Raw genomic sequence first — 16812 nt, forward strand, 5'->3', positions numbered from 1 at the left:
AGGAGCTGTGGCTTTGAGGTAGGCACTGATGACAGAGAGAGGTCAGCGATGGCTCCTAGTCTCTGGCCTGAGCATCTCAGAAGAGCAGAGGCTTAGAGTAGAGAGGATAGGGCAGACTTCTCATTACAGGCATGAGGGGCGTGGGGTGTCCAGAGAGGGATGAAATAAACCACCTGGAGCTGAGAGATGAGGTGGGGCTGCTGATGCTGTGCAGGCCCCACTGTGCAAAGATGGGCACAGAGTCTGTGGGCCTGGGTGGTGAAACCACAGCACCGGGGCCCCAGACAGAGGTAGGGTCAGGGGCGAGGCCCGGGCCACTGGGGACTCCAGTGACAGGGAAGAGAAGCCAGCAAAGGGGGGCGGGGGACTGGCCAGAGGGGCAGGAGGAACACCGCGAGAGTGCGGTCCTGGAGAACGAGTGAGCGGCCAGGAAGGGCGTGGTGACTGTCAAATGCCTACTGGAGCAGCACGGAGGGCACAGGGCCTCAGCCAGGAGCCACAGGCCCCAGTGACACCGGAGACAGGGAAGGTGGGCACAGATAAAAAGACATGTGCAGGTGCCAGGCCAGGGAGCTGAAACTCTTCTCATCTCAGAGGTGTCCCCCTCCTCCTGCTCTTCCCTCACACTGGGAGTTCCGATCCCGCGGGGTGGGAGCAGGGGGCGGTTCCTGCTGGAGGCCCATTGGCTGGTGGCCTGTGCTCCCTCTTGGGAAGGACCAATGTGCGGGTCCTCCCTGGGTAGACCTACCTTTTCCTGGTACTGGCGCCGGGAGGAGTCCAGGGACTGGATGAGGGCAGTGGCGTGGCCAATGAACATGGCGTAGCAGGTGGCACCCACGATCATGCTGAGCATGGTGAGCCAGACGTCGGACATGCCCACGGGCGCCTGCCGCCCGTAGCCAATGCACAGCATGTGGCTCATGGCCTTGAAGAGCGCGTAGGAGTACTGCTTCCCCCAGGAGTTGTTCTGTGGACAGACGGATGGGTGGGGACAGTGGATGAGAGGGAAGGCCCTTCTCACTAGCAAAAGGCCCTGCCACCTCCTCACCTCAACCTAACTTTCTCAGTGGCTGGGCCCAGGGCTCCCTAACCTTGCTGTTGGCTGAAAGCCTTGGGTGAGAGGCAGACTGTGCTGCCAGCGAGTCCTCCTCTTGCTCCTTCCTCTTGCAATGGGGGCAGGGATCAGACTGGATGCCCCAGTAAAGGTATGGGAGCCAGCGTGGCCCAGCCCCCATGGGGCAACTTGGAGCCTCCTGGCTGGGTAGCAAAGGCCCCGGGCTGAGCCACCCTGCTGTCCTTCCCTTGCTAAAACAGCTCCACCCCCCAACCCCCTAAACAGCTACCAAGTGAAGCCCATTTCCCCACTGACCTCAATTATAAAACCAGATATGCTTCCCTTGGGGGGACAAGCTCTGGCAGACTGAGCCAAAAAACACTGTCCTCATTTTGGATGAGCAAAAGTTAAAGCTGTGAGCTAACGGGCCTCCTGCATGAACCCTGCCCGCCTCTGCTAGGGCTGCGGCCACCAGTTCTCCTCCCACTACCCCCAAGGCAGACTCTGGAACACACAAGGCGTGGGGACAGGAGGAGGGAAGCTCTTGGCTATTTTTGTCTACAAAGCTGGTCGGTGTCTCAAGGAAGGCTCAGCGTGGGAACACTGGGATCGGAAGGGCCATCTCTTGAATTTAGTGCATGTGTGGGCCTGCCACCCTCACATAGAGAGGACACTGCCCCAGATGAGGGCCAGTTGAACCAGACGAATGCCAGCACCGGCCACCTCCCTGGTGTCTTTCTGCTCACAGGGCAGATGCATGAGCCACAGTGCAGAAACCCACCCAGGCCCACAGAGCACCTGCCAGAGGCCCAGCGCCCCCAGGAAAGGCGGGGGAGCCCGTGAGCCTCAAGCCATATTCAATGTCAGCCAAACTGCCCTGAACAGAGCTGAGCTGGCTCCTTGGGTCTGATGGCTCAGTCTAGACTGGAGTAGGGACCAGGAGGGCTCATCCCCAGGGGTGGAAGAGACCCAGGTTCCCAGCCTTGGGGAACAGGGGTAGGCCCCCAGTGGCCTCCAGTCAGGGCTTCCGGCCTTTACTGCTGAGCCTCTGGGAACAGGGAATTCAATCCATATGGCCGATTCATTTACACTTAGCTCATCAAAAGGCTGTTTTGTAAAGGCCTGTTTGATGCTGAAAGATGCCTCAGGGTCTCTTTCACCTCTTTCAAAGCCGATTTTTCCTCCCCTGGGGCCCTGGGAATTTATTTGCCTTCAGACCAAATCAAACTGACTGGGAGGGAGCCTGGGAGAGGCAGGGGTTCACCAGAGACACAGAAAGGCTCATAGATCCAGGGTGTCTTCTGTCCTGCCTGGAGCCCACCTCATCCACAGGGGGACCGGAAACTGCCCTATGGCTTCCGAGGCCCCAAGTTCAACTTCTCTCACCCACCCTGACCCACTTGCAAGGTTGGAGCGATAGGGTGGGGTCAGGCTCCATCCTGCCTGCCCTCCCTATCGGGACCCCACCTCGGATCAGGATATGTTGGGCGGTGGTGGCAGCCCAGCTCTGCTGTTGGAGTAGAAAGTCACCACGTATGACCTGGGAGTCTGCGTGGGCTGCAAATAGTACCCTTGAAGGCGTCTGTTTTCTTGGGCTCAGCTTTTTGTTTTTTATTTTTATTTATTTATTCATTTTGAGACAGGATCTTGCTCTGTCACCCAGGCTGAAGTACAAGCGAGCTCAAGGGATCCTCCTGTATAGCCAGGACACATGTGCTTGCCACCACACCCAGCTAATTTTTTAAAAATAAATTTTATTTATTTGTTGAAGTCAGGGGTCTCCCTATGCTGCTCAGGCTGGTTTACAATTCCTGGGCTGAAGGGATCCTCCTGCCTCGGCCTCCTAAATCACTGGGATTACTGGTATGAGCCACTGCACACAGCCTCAGGCTCAGCTTTTAAGGACTTGGCTTCTAAGGGGCAGAGGCAGGAGGCCAGGAGCTGCCAGCCCAGCATTGCCACACCTGATACAACCCGAGGCCGCCCAGGTCTTAGTCTCTCTGGGTAAAATCAAGACGAAATACTGAGGCTCCCAGTTGCAATGGAGGCCGTGAGAAGGTGGAGGTACCGGCTCCCAACCCAGAGCTGTGAATGGATTCCTGGACTGGCAGCAAGCGATTGGGCCTGTACTGGGTAGAGCTATGTGCCCCCTCAGCGCCGGGCGGCACTCAGGGTCCTACATGCTGGAACTCAGAAGTTGCAAGTCCACATCTCACCACCCTACCTCTGGAGAGCCCGCCTATGGCCCAGAGAGAGGACCGGGCTGGGCACACTCACCACCATGTTGTTGATGGACACCCAGCAGTCGTCAGGGAAGTCCTGTAGCATGGGTACCAGGAACTGCAGGCAGCCGTCCCAGTGGCACAGCAGGAGCATCATGCCAATGAGGTTCACGATGCGCACCACGGCGCTGGCCAGGTCGTAGGTCATGTGGAAGATCTGCCAGCAGAGGAGGAGAAATTGGCTGGGATAGGTGAGTGGCCAGGAGGGCCAGCGGCCACTTTCCCTGCCCTGGAGCTGTTGGTGGGCACTCCTCTGCCTGGACTCTGCAGGGCGCCCACTCGGTGCAAATCCAGGCTGGGGGTGGGATGGGAAGGCATCAGTCTAGGCCTTGGAAGAGGAAGACTGTAGGCTGCAGGGTCCCAGAGGGACATCTCCTGGCATCTGTACAGATGGGGGGTCTTCCTGAAAGGTCTAGCCATCCAGGACATGTGGAAGGACACCTGGAGCACCATGCAGCCCAGAGGTGGGCAGAGAAGCCACTTTCTCAGCTTGCCTGGGGTGTGAGGATACCAGGGAGAAAAGCCTGCCAGCCTGAGGCTCCTCAGGGAACCAAAAGTCTACAGACATGCCAGGGGCGTGTTTCCCTAAATCTATCACTAAATTCTCAAGACTCACACAGGGTAGCCACGGAACTGCAGAAGAAGCGGCACAGGCTCACAGGCCCCAAGTTCAGGTAGGCCTTGCTCCCAAGCCCAGGTCCTACCCAGTTCCTAGCTGTGTAACCTTGAACCTCTCTGATCATGTTTTCTCATCTGGAAAATGGTGATAAAAATTCTTATCTGAGTGGGCTGTCAAAAGGACTAAATTATACATATAAAGTGCTTAGTAATGGATAGAGGAGTGTTCAATAAATTACAAACCATTATTAATTGATAAGCTGTTATTAATAATTAATCTTCCTGATTGGTTAATACGTATTTGGGGTTATGTTCTCCTTCACAGCACCCTCGACCCCAGCCCACTGCCACCAGCCCCTTTCTACTCCTGCAGCTCGGAGTGGGGGGCTGCAGTGTAGCTGGACAGGGCCAAGGTGGGCATATCCCAGCCCCCCCTCCTCCCAAAGCTACCATGCTGGGGTCCCCTTGGTGACAGGGCAGTGGGGGATGGAGAGTGGAGGCAAGTCTAGAGAAAAGTCTCTGGAAGCTCTGGCCTTGCTTCTGTGGCCTGGGAGACTTTGAAGTGGGTCTAGCCACCCAGCCCCCATTCTCATCCCTCCATACTATTCCCAGGCAAAGACACCCCTCTTGGAGTGGGGCTTGGGTCAAATGCCACAGAGACCTAGTTTAAGCCCATTTCAGATGCGGAAACTAGGCCCAAACAGACAGAGCCTAGATATGTCAGCCCCTGTCTACTGGTCTTCCAGCTACAGCCCTGTAGCTAGTGGCAGGATGTTCTGATACTAGTGACCAAAGATGAATACTTTTTGTCCACAGCTCATCACCTGCAGTCACCCCTACCTGTGGCCCCCATCAAGGGCATGACCCTGAAGGTTCCAGCTACAAAGCTGGGAGTCTTTCCAGGATGAAGTAGACAGTGAAAGGTTCATGGGGTCTGGTAGCTTAAGCTTAGCCCATCATTTCCCTGTGGCCCTGGTGACAGAGGGGACAACAGTGCCACACCTGACTGTGGACATGAAATTCCACAGCCATCCTCTATTTAAACTCACAAAAATCCTTTGCTGAAGATATTGTTCATCTGTTTTATACCAAGGCTCAGAGAAGTACAGGAACTTGCCCAAGATCACGGTGGCAGTGGAAAGGCCAGATGTTGTAGCCAGGTCTGCCCGATTCTGAGGCCTGTAGCCACCATATTAGATTGTTAGATTGACCTAGTGAGGAAAGGGTAGCTCTCAGTAGTTCCATTTTGTGGTTAAAACAACTCAAACCCAAAGTGGCTGAATGACGTGCCCAGATTCACACAGCAAGCTGGGTCCAAGGCCAGGCAGGACTTGCCAGCTTCTCGCCTCCCCAGGCCCTGCACACAGTGTGATGGTGTAGACAGTGCTGTGTGCCCTGCAGCCCAGTACCACTGGGGCACAGACCAGCTCTGGGGCTGTCAGCGTTTGAGCTCCTGGCTAAGCTGACACTGCTCAGCATCTGCCACGGCCTGGAAGGAATGGTGGGCCCTGGAGAGCAGGCCGGTCTGTGGCTGGGCTGGGACCTGGGTCTGGGACGCAGAGCAGATCTGATTATGAATCTGGGGTCTCTGGTCCATTCTCTGTGGCTGGTCGTGTTCAAGCACCTGTATCGTGAGACCGTGAGGCTCTCCCCAGCAGGTCCCTGAGCACCAGAGCCCCCAGCACCAGCCGGGGGGAAGATCCCACTTTTGCCTCCTTAACACTTAGGTGAATGTGACATGTCTATGACCCTGAGCAAATCCTAACCTTTCTATGTCTTGGTTGACCAGGATGCCACTAGCTCCCCAGCTCACCCAACCCCCTGGTGTCTGAGCTAAGACACCAGGGGTTTGGGGAGGGCGAGTGACGCAGCACCATTCACAGTCTCAGAGCCGGCCATCCTCCGCACCTGCCTCCCCACCACCACAACTCAGCCTCCCCCTCAAACAAGCTAGACATCTGCCCCATTTTACAAGGTTGCTTGTGAATTAAACTAGCTAGCAAAGTGCTCTCTGCACACCCATCATAGATGCAAGGGTGGGGCCATTATTATTAAGCTCCTTCACTTCCCAGCTGCTAGGGACTGCACCTTTGTGTCCCTCCCAAATTCCTATGTTGAATTCCTAACCCTCGAGGTGGCGGCATTTGGAAATGAGGCCTTCGGAAGGTTATCAGGTCATGAAGTTGGCACCCTCATGAGTGGGATGAGTGCCCTTATAAAAAGAGACCAGACAGAGACGATCTCTCTTTGTCCTGTGAGGGCACAGGGAGAAGGCAGCCGTCTACAAGTCAGAAAAAAAAGGCCTCACCAGAAGCCCCCGTGCTGGCACTCTCAACCCAGACTGCCAGCCTCCAGAGCTGTGGGAAGTAGTGTTTGTTATTTCAGCCCCCCAGCCTCTGATGTTTATGTCGTCGCAGCCTGAGCTGACTGAGACACCAACTTCAGAACCTAGCCCTCTGCCACAGACAGGAAAGCTGCGCAGGAGGCCAAGGGTACTGGAGGCACAGACGGGGGCCCGTGGGGGCAGGACGGCAGCCTCCCCGAAGCACAGGGCCAGGTGCTGAGCTGGGGTAAGAAGGCAGGCCTGCCCCAGGGTTGGAGAGTCCAGGACAAGGGGCAAATCAAGTTCCACAAGCCACAGATTTGGATATTTAAAGTTGTAACTCAAGCCAACAAACTGTTAAAGAAAATATATTCTATTCTCCTACCTTGACAGAAGGCACCATCATAACGCCCTGGAGGGCCGGGCTTGAAATGAGAACTCAGAAAACCACACCAGAGCATAGCCCACCTCCCTTCTCTTCCCTGACCGTGCCCCCCAGCAGAGGACCCTGGCCCACAGCCAAGCCACACCCACGCCACTCCTGCGAACAGCCACTTGTAAGTGGGTCAAGGGGTGGGCACAGAGGCAGGATGGTCCCCTCAGGACACAGCCTGGGAAGGGCCCTGCACAGGCCTTGACAGCAAGCTTAGAGGTGTCTGTGCCAGGAATGCTGGGTACCCAAGTGTGGTCAAGAAAGAGTTGCAAAGAGCCCCCAGACTCCTCACTGTGGGGAGAGGAGCCCTCCGGAGTGTAGGCCAGTGGGGCCCTTCTTTCCGAGGTCTCGGGGCAGTACCCTCAGAAAGACCCAAATGTCTATGCCATGTCCCCTGGAAGTCAGCCTGTGTCAGTGCCCAAGAAAGCCCCCCCTCCTTATGGGGGTCAGGGAGGAAAGGTCTTGCCCTTGCTTGCCCAGAGCTCATAGTCTGGCTGGGGAAGGAAGCCGCACCCAGGAAAGGGACTTGGGAATATGTATATAGAAACCCAGCAACAGAGGAAGGCAAGCAGGGCACAATGGGGAGGTGGGTAGAGAGGCTGGTCCAGGCTCTGAGCATCCCCAGCCCAGATGTTGCTGTGGGGCTGGACAGCACGGCTGGTAGCAGAGCCCACAGCCACACAAGCATGCCGTTCTCCTCCCACCCCTGGCTTGTCAAGGCAGCAGGAATTCTGCTGAAAGTTTCTTTAGTTGAGGAGGGTATCAAAGTCTAGGGCATCTCTGGAAGCACCCTGAGTGGGGTCTCCCTGGCTAAAGGGCTCCCCAGGATGCAACTGTGTTGCCCCCATCACAAGGGGCTATGGAGACTGGCAATGCTCCTCCTCTGATGGAGGCAACCTTCCCTGTGCTCCTCTTTCGAGCCCTGGGATACCCCCAGTTCCTTGCTTCTGTCATGCCTAAGACACACAGGCGGACTCAGAGTAACACAAATTGGCTCATATGTCCAGCTGTCTCAGTCTATCTCTGCGTGGACACATCCAAAACCTGTTTCCATCTCACAATTGGTGTTGCTGTTTGTGAGGCTGAGCAACAAAAACCCACCAGCCAGCCGTGAGTGAGTCTCTCACCCCTCCCCACATCCCATCAATCCAGGTGGTTTTGGCTCTACTGCCTAAGTGGATATCTCAAAGCCATTTACTTCCCTCCAATCCCGATATGACCTCAATCTAAACACTCCCAAGATGACGGCCCCAACCTCTTGATGAGGCTCCCCACCCCTCCAAGCCATTCTCAACCAAGCAGCTAGAAAGACCTCTTGGAGACATAAATCAGACCATGTCACTGTCTCACCATAAACCTTCCAATGACTTCCCACTGCACCCGTGAATACACTCCAACTGCCAACTGTGGCCCTTGGCATCCTGGCTCCCAACTACCAGCCTCCCTGACTCTGCCCAAGGCCATCTCTGGCCACAGCGGCCTTCCTTCATGTCCTTGAATGCCCCAGGCCAGTTCGCGCTTGCCGCAGGCCCTCAGTACTGGGCTTGCTCTTCCATCTGCCTGCGTGCTGCCTCCAGCTCCTTCTTGTCATCCTGTCTTGGCTCAAAAGCCACTTCCATGGAAAGGAAGGACACTGGATCCCTGTGTGTGACACAGCCAAGGGCCCTCCCTTCCCATTCTCACTGTGACTCTTCGCCCTGATGAATTTCCTTCCTGGAGTTCTCACTATCTGAAATGACATTCACTGACTTGCGTGCTGCTGCACGAGGCAGGGCTCCTCTCTACTTCTCACTTCTGTGTTCCTCCATGCTTAGCACAAGCAGGCATCAAAAATATCTGCTGATTGCCTGAATAAATGTGCGTACATCTACATGAATGAGTGGGTACCATACGGGAGCTCAAGGAAGCCTCTGGGCATGGCTAGAAAGAGTCCCAGACTGTCACAGGCCACAGTAACTGCTCCTTTGGACAGATCACGCTGGGCCTTAAAGACAGAGCATCGAAGGTGGCATGTTTTCCTGCAATGACTTCCTTTCCTTCTGTATCACCTTTTTCTATTCATTACTCCTTTTCTTCTAAGATCAGGTCCCTGTCTAATTGTGCCTTTATCATGATCTCAGCAATGAATACGGCACAGAGCATGTGGTAAGGTTTCAGGAACTGAGGAGGGCTTCGCGACGAAGGTGAAGGCGATGGTGACAGTGACGAGAATGGTGGTCAGCAGGGCTCCTGCTAGTGTAGACAGTGGAATAACAAAAAGGTACCCGCTCTGAGCAGATGCAGCCCACAGGGAACCTGCCCTTGTCCCTGTGGGAAGAACCAAGGTGCCTTCTCCTGCAGGGGACACAGACTTCTGTGTCCTACTGAGAGCATGGTGGTGGTGAAGCCTGGGACTGCGGTGAGGAGGACTGTGGGCACTGGGGTGGTGGGCGCAGGTGGGAGGGCTGGAGAGGTGTGTTTCAGATTGTTTTTAGACACCACAAAGCTGGAGCACCAGCAACGCACAGTCTGAGCTGCCTGGGAAGAGCTGGTGGGGGCACATCCATTCAGGTTAGGGGGTGCCCTAGATTTGAGGAGACTCACCTCACCTGCACCACTCTCAAGCAGCTGGGAAGTGGTTGCTGAGAATAAGGCTGGACGTTGCTGGGAGAGGCTGCTAAACACTGGTGTGTCCCCACTGTTGGCTGGGGCCACAGGCCACCAGAGAGTCAGCTGCACCAGGCAAATATTTGCCTTGCTCTTTATATTTCATTAGAACTCCCTCTTACGATGTTGGTTCTGACTGCAGGGGTTGAGCACCTTCATTTCCAGGCCACTACAAGCCTTGCCCATCAGGCAGTCCAGGCAGCTCACTCTGCCACACATGGAACTTGGGGAAGCCCTGCTCTCACTCCTTCTGCAGTTTCTCAACTGCAGTGCAAGGACAGAGACACTGCCTTTTCCACCCAAGCCTCAGTTTCCTCATCTGTGGGATGGGTAATTGCCAGCTCTCAAGGCTATCACGGGGGTCAGGTGAGATCATACCCACCACTTGCACATGGTAGGCACTCAGGACATGTTGGTTCCTTTCCTTCCCTCTCTTTCCCAGCCCTCCCAACAGAGTTGATTTCTCAGTCCCAAGTAGAGGCCAGAAATTGGAGGTCTGGCTGCTGCTGTTTCCACCAAGGCCTCTTCCTGGGGCCTGATTGAATCCTCTCCTGTGGATTCCTTTTCTCCTCATGGAAGAACAACTTCCACCTGTGTCTCAAGAACAAGTGCCTGCGTTGAAGAAAGCAACCCCAGGCCTGGCAGAACAGGCTGCTGCATATGCATCCTGGGTACAGCTTGAAGGCAGCTGCACTGAAGGTCATGCCGGGTCCCTTCCTGGGTGCAGGAGATAGGGCCAGTACCCACGCCCCAGGACCTCTCCTCGTGTCATCTCCACTTCTCGCAGATGCCAAGCACCTGATTCTGAGATGAGGCAATCAAGGTCTACAGGATGAGGGGACTCATCAGAGGCCACACAGCAGCCCCAGCTGGCCTTCTGCCTCCAGCCCCTCTTTGGCCACTTCAGGCTGCCGAGGGAGAGGAGAGACTTCTGGGATGGGTCACTGGAGTGCTGAGCCTTGCAGGGTAATGTCCAAAGAGGGGTAACCATGGTTTCCAATAATAGCCTCCACGCCTGGAACAAGCTCACACCTCGGAGGGAGGGAGAAGGCATGGCTGGAGAGGCTCGGGAGGGAGTCTGCTGACCCAGATCGCCCAGGACGGAGGCAAGAGGCTTGCGTCCTCCAAGATGGCGGTCCAGGTACGCTGACTCACAAGACTGCCTGACTGCCACCTACACTTAGGAGATCTCCTGGGGGCCTGGTCTGGGCCCGGCTGGGGGAGGCAGTAGAAGCCTGGGGTCAGGAATCTAGCTTCTTGCAGCTTCACCAGGCAGCCTGGGGCAAGCTTTCCCCAGTCTGTGGGAGGCAAGCTCCCTAGCCCCATTCCAGGGCATCCTCCTTTACGTTCTGTGAGCTACAACAAGGTCTTCAGAATCAGCTAACATAAACCTTGCCAAGGCAGATGGGAGCTGGGGACTGGGCCCCAGGGAGCCACAGCTTCAGAGAACATCATTATATACCTGACAAGTGGGGAAACTGAGGCCCAAAGGAGGAAAGAGACTCACAGAGTGACTTGAAAGAGATTAGGGCAGGGTTTTCTGTACTAAATACTCTCCTCAGCTCTCATGTGGACCTAGGACTTCAAAGGGTCTTTCTGCTGCTGCCTCTCGGCCAAGCGGAGGTGGGACAAGCCCCTGGGCTGGAGTGGCCTGCTCTGGTCCTGGAGACGGGTTCCTGGGGCCAGCTGGGAAACCCCAGTCCAATCTCAGGGGTCCAGTGAGAGCCCTAGGCTGGCCGGTGTACCCGGCAGAAACTAGCTCAAAGCAATTTTCTCCCCAGCTGGTAGGAGAGATAAGGGTTTGTGTGTGGAAGGGTGAGAGTCATCCATCTGGCCTCCTGGGATCTCCTTCCTCCCCACGAGATGGGGCGGCACGTCTAGTTCAGAGGCCTGACCCAAGGCCTCCTGGGGCCTCTGCCTCCCCCAGAGAAAGGCCAGGACCAGCACCTGACCAGTTCTGGGCTCCCAAGAGGGTGGCCAGGTCAGGGTGGCAGTGGAGACAGGAGCCCTGGGCCTGAGCTCCCAGGATGCATAATGTGGGGACATGAAAGACAAGCTTAGCTCCGACCCAGGACTCACCCTGTCCAGCCACTGGCATCTCTGCCAACTCCTACAAAAGACCACAGCCCCCAGGCCCTGGAGGAGTAAGGTCGGCCCCTGGGAGGCTGAGGCCTGGAGACACGAATGGATGCTGGAGGAGGGAAAGAGCTGGCGTGTCTCTGCTTTTCATGACAGTCTAGCTGTGGGTCCAAGACATGCAGAAGGTCTCAGAGGGTTTCTCAGGGTCCTACATTTCCACCTGGGATGGAAACCAGGAGACAAGTGTGTGGGAGCATGAGGGGAAACCTGCCTCCATCCTTCCTTCACAGCTCCTCAGAGTGGACCCAGCCGCCACCCTCCAGAGTCACTGTCCCCTCTCAGCCCTCAGCTCAGACCACCTGCCACATCTCTGCACATCTCTGTCCCACAGGCACCTCCAACTCAACCTGTTGCACAGATCTCCTCCCCTGCCACTGCCCTCCTACTCTCTGCCAATGGTCGTCCTAGTCCTTTGATCCCAGCGCCCACCCACGCCAGCACAGGTGGGTGCCCGGCAAGCACTTGCTGGACTGAATGAAGTCCAGTCCCCCATGGAGGCACCCCAGCCATGAAAGGAAACAATCGTAGAATCAAAGTCATTCCCTTTCCATCTGAGAAGGCGGGAAGTGCATAGAACAGGGAGACAGGAGGCCTAGGCCAAAAGCCCTACCACTGGGGCGGCTGCCCTTTCTGATCCTCAGTTTCCTTACTTGCCACATGAGGATCATAAATCTTGCCCTGTTTCTCTCGCCAGCTAAGTATGAGGAACCAAGGAAACGTTACTAAGACAACTTGGTGGGGGGAGGTGGGGGGGGGTGTGTGTGTGTGTATAAATATATATATATATATTATAAACATAAATAACATCTATTTATTTTTTTGAGACGGAGTTTCACTCTTGTTGCCCAGGCTGGAATACAGTGGTGCGATCTCGGCTCACTCTGCAACCTCTGCCTCCGGGGTTCAAGCAATTCTCTTATTTCAGCCTCCCGAGTAGCTGGGATTACAGGCGCCCACCACCACGCCTGGCTAATTTTTTGTACTTTTAGTAGAGACGGGGTTTCACCACGTTGGCCAGGCTGGTTTTGAACTCCTGGCCTCAAGCAATCCACCCATCTCGGTCTCCCAAAGTGCTAGGATTACAGGCGTGAGCCACCGCGCCTGGCCAGGAGGGACACATGTTAAACAGTTCTTCTGCACCAGGCTTCATGCTAAGGCTTTATAAACATCAGGTACAACTTATATCCATTTTGCAGATAAAGAGACTGAGGCACAGAGAGGCAAAGTGGACCCAAAGCTACATGCTAGGCAGTGTGGAGCCAGGATTTTAACTTGGGTCTTAAATGTGCCATTCCACGACACCGGGGTGGGACAGCCCACATTATGCGCTGGGGGCCAAGAGAGCTAGCTGGATTCTGTCCCAGTTCTACCAGAGGTCTAACTGCATGACCTTGGGAGAGTCACGGCCCCTCCCTGTCAGCATAAGTAATGTGAATTTTCCAAGCCAAAGAGAATTTCTGCCATGGAGGGACGCTGCCAAACTGGTGCACACACTTCTCCTGTGGCACGTGCATTCATGACGCCTCTGACCTGAATCTGCCCGTGCCTCTACCATCAGCCATAGGTGCTGCCAGCCGAGGCCTAGGCTGCTGCTGGGGGTGAGGGTCGGGGGCTTCATGTCCTGAGCATGGGAACTTCTGCCATGCAAGCAGGGGTCCTGGAGGCTGGGAAGTCAGCCACACGGCACAGGGATGGAGCGGGAAATGGCCCTCCATGGAAGCTTGTCCCGCCCACAAGTGGCACGACCCCAAGGTGGGCTGTCTCACAGAGAGAGTAGGCCCTCCAGGCTGGCCTGCCTGCCGCTGCTGCCAAGTCGTGTAACTTGGGTGGGTGGCAGACACAGACCGAAGCACTTAGCAAGGTCAGCTGCTCTTCCTCCCAGCAAAGCCCTTAGCTCCTCTGCTGCAGACGACTGCTTCAGCCCATGGATGAGTGAGGTTTGTTCACAACGGAGTTGGCCCGCCCAGTTCTTTTTCAATGTTTTATTTTCCTCCTGTAGCCAGTGTTCGCAGACCCTAGGATCCCTTTACAGTTTCTGAGCACAAGACTCCAGCCTGCCCATGTGATTTCACTCTCTACAGCCAGTGGCCGCACCTTTTGTCAGAGGCCTGCCCGGGCTGCTGGAAACTGCTTTGGCTGCGAGTGTTGAGAGCTGGCAGTGCCTTGAACCAATGACTGACAGGTAAGGCGATATAAACATTCCAACTCCCTTGCCCTGACTGGGACAACTCCAAGGTGTGGTGCACACTATCCTCAGATCCCATAGGGCTGAGGCAAACAGCCATCCACAGGACACCCTCCAATGTCCAACCATTGCTTGGCTTCCTGCCTTTCCCTGTCCCTCTCCCCAATCCCCTTACCAGATTTTCCTGGGAATGCATCCCCACAACATCCCTTTCATGCAAATCTTTGTCTCAGGTTCTGCTCAGGAAGAACTCAAACTAAGAGAGTTGCCAACAAAATTTGTACAAAAATCCTGATTTCCATTTCTCATAATGCTACAGATCTAGCAACCCTAGGCCCATTCCCACTTGAGAAAAATTAGCTGGAGCTGCATAGAGGCCACCCAATATAATGGAGATGTTCTCTAGTTCTTCTCATCCACCACACTGTCTACTGTCCCCCAACTGGCCCTTTTCACCCATCCCTATTCCCTGCTTGTCCCCAACAAGCTTATGGGTTTACAAACCCTACAACATAACACAGTGGTTAACAATGTGGGCTCTAGAGGTGATCAGCTTAAGTTCACCTTCCAGGTTCACAAATTACTAATCGTGCAACCTTGTATAAGTCACTTAATCTTTCTGTCTGTTTCTTCATGTGAAAAATGAGTATATACATGTAGCTATATGGTTCCCTCTATAGCTGTTACAGAGTTCATTGAGATACTGCATGTAAAGTATCTAGCACATGATAAGAGGTCAAGAAATTACTAGCATTTGTCCTCTTGGAGCAGGTGTGCCTGCCACAATCTGACAGTCCATGTTCAATTATCTGAGGTTCCCTGCCAGTTCCTCACTCCCTCTGTGGGGAATGGCCTTTCCCCCAAGAGGTTTGCACTGACCACTTACCTCTTCCCACTGGTGAATATATCGAATGAGGCGGGAGAGGCGTAACAGGCGTAAGAGGCTGAGGATCTTCGTGAAGCGGACAATGCGCAGGGCCCGGGCAGTCTTGTAGACCTCCGAGTCGATGCGTGTCTCCACAATGAGGAAGATGTAGTCCACGGGGATGGAGGAAATGAAATCTACCATGAACCAGCTTTTCAGGTACTTCATTTTAATCCGCTGCGGGTCCAGGATGATCTCTGTGTTGTCCTCCACCACAATCCCTGTGCGGAAGTTGAGGACCAAGTCGATGAGGAAGAATGTGTCTGACACCACGTTGAAGACAATCCAGGGTGTGGTGTTCTCATCCTTGAAGAAGGTGATGCCCACAGGAATGATGATCAGGTTTCCCACCATCAGCAGCAGCATGGTCAGGTCCCAGTAAAATCTGCCCAGAGACACAGGGATCAGTCACCAGGAAGGGAGAGAGGACAAGTTACAGACTAAGGGAGGAAGATCTGAGGGACAGCATCTGGGAGACAGAAGTCTTGGGAGGTTCTGAGACAGGAAGATAGGCACATGGGTACCAGGGCAAGATGTGGAGATTGGCACAGGGAATGACACAATAAGAGGCTCTTCATTCACTAAGGATACCCTCCGTGCTGCCCTTCTGTGAGTTCCCCCGAGCCCCAACGACAAGCTTCCTCCTCCCATCCCCAGCCTGCAGTGAGAGTCAGGCTGAAAAGCAAATCGGTGACACTCAGAGAGAAGCAAGAGGCTGTTTTAGCAAAAGAAGCAGCTCACCCCACACCACCCCAGGCTCAGGCTAGGCTGCCCCATCCTCCCTGAGGGTCAGCTGCGACTTGAAACGGGCTGCCAGGGAGACATTCCACAGACCATGACCAACGAGCAGGGGAGGTACAGACATGACTCAGGTGCCTGGGAGGCAGGAGGCCCAGGCTCCAGCCCCAGCTTTGTCATCAACATGCTGTGTGACATCCGGTAGGGCCTCCCTATTCTGGGCCTCAGTTTCCTCACTGTGTAATGAGTCCTATCATTTTGATCTGGCCCTCTCCCAAACTGGCTCTCTGGCATCCACCTTTAGTCCATCCCCTATAATCAGAAAATGTCTGACCTTCTCCTTCCCTCAGAGGTTTGCATCCTAACATGGGGGTGTGGAGGGGGAGAGATAGCTTCAAAACAAGAAGAATTTATGGGGGGATTTCAGGCACCAGTGAGATACCACTCAATGTGATAGAAAGAGACCAGCCCAGGGCTTCCAGAATCATTTCTCCTAAGGCCTCAGGCACCTTCAAGTCATTTGTAGAGGGAGCCTCAGGGCAAAGCCTCGGAGAAGCTGAACAGCATGAGGAGGAGACCAACTCACAGGTCTGTGCTCGGTTTCTCCCAGCTCACCAAGCAGGGGGCCTTCTGGAGTGTGGAAACAACACAGGCGGCCAAGACCCCAATCCAGAAGGCATGGCCCATTATTCCCAGGGACCCTGCCCAAGTACCAGCCATCCCAGGGCTAGCCCCAAGACCAAAAACTTGCACTGCACAGCTGTTTCCCTCTGCTATTAATTTAGACATTTACACAATAACAGATAAAGGTATTAAGTCAGGCAGAAATAAGCATGACTTCTCCCAGGAGAAATAACCTTTCCACCATCTTTGATTCTTTACTGCAGGGAAGCCAGGAGGAAGGAAGTGGGAAAGAAAGAGGTAAGCTTTCCTCGACTCTTCAGAGGGTCTCACTGTAAACCAAAGTGCCCCTGCCTGCAGAGTTCCAGGTTGCAAAGAAATTACTTCATAGCAAATTGTTTGTTTGCCAGACTCAAAATGTGGCTGTGAGTCAAGGAGAGGGCAGGGCCTGTTTTGCAGAAGGTGGGTGAGATGGCTGTCCTACATCACACTGCGTGGCAAAGGGCAGTTTCCAGAGAGTCAGCTTTCTGCAGCTCCTTTGAAATCCAAGTTCTTCAGGGCCTCAAGACAGGGCCTTATGGGGGAAAAGGTAAGATGCCAAGAGGCCAACTTCAGCTCCTCTCTACCCCATAACCCACCACTCCTTCCTGTGGCCCCAGTACCCATATGCCAGCTGAGAGAACCCAACTAAGGCCTGAGGACCCATCCTCAGCTTCACACTTCACTACAAAGAATGCAGCACACCTGCTAATGAGTCATGGGCCCCAGGAGGATGGTTTCAGCATCTATGGGGTGCCCTAGAGCCATGCATGCTCTACCCAGCCACACAGACCTCACTCAAAGACAGC

General features: G+C 54.7%; 1 protein-coding gene and 1 long non-coding RNA gene across 2 annotated transcripts in view; one reads left to right on the forward strand and one right to left on the reverse strand.

Annotated features, from left to right (window-relative positions):
• Positions 1 to 16812, reverse strand: part of HCN4 (hyperpolarization activated cyclic nucleotide gated potassium channel 4) — a 49298-nt gene that overhangs the window by 9239 nt on the left and 23247 nt on the right. Inside the window, exons 2-4 of the mRNA XM_054451569.2 lie at positions 14567 to 14990; positions 3332 to 3493; positions 749 to 967 (exon numbers count right to left, since the gene is read on the reverse strand). Coding sequence (XP_054307544.1) covers positions 749 to 967; positions 3332 to 3493; positions 14567 to 14990 — 805 coding nt within the window. The remainder of the gene's footprint in view (positions 1 to 748; positions 968 to 3331; positions 3494 to 14566; positions 14991 to 16812) is intronic.
• On the forward strand, positions 6452 to 16359 carry LOC134738299 (uncharacterized). Its single transcript, XR_010123974.1, has 6 exons — positions 6452 to 6524; positions 6671 to 6834; positions 12190 to 12240; positions 13495 to 13677; positions 14452 to 14764; positions 16231 to 16359. It is a non-coding gene; the product is annotated as an uncharacterized LOC134738299 (long non-coding RNA).

The sequence above is a fragment of the Pongo pygmaeus genome, chromosome 16 (genome assembly GCF_028885625.2).
Source record: "Pongo pygmaeus isolate AG05252 chromosome 16, NHGRI_mPonPyg2-v2.0_pri, whole genome shotgun sequence".
Taxonomy (NCBI): Eukaryota; Metazoa; Chordata; class Mammalia; order Primates; family Hominidae; genus Pongo; species Pongo pygmaeus.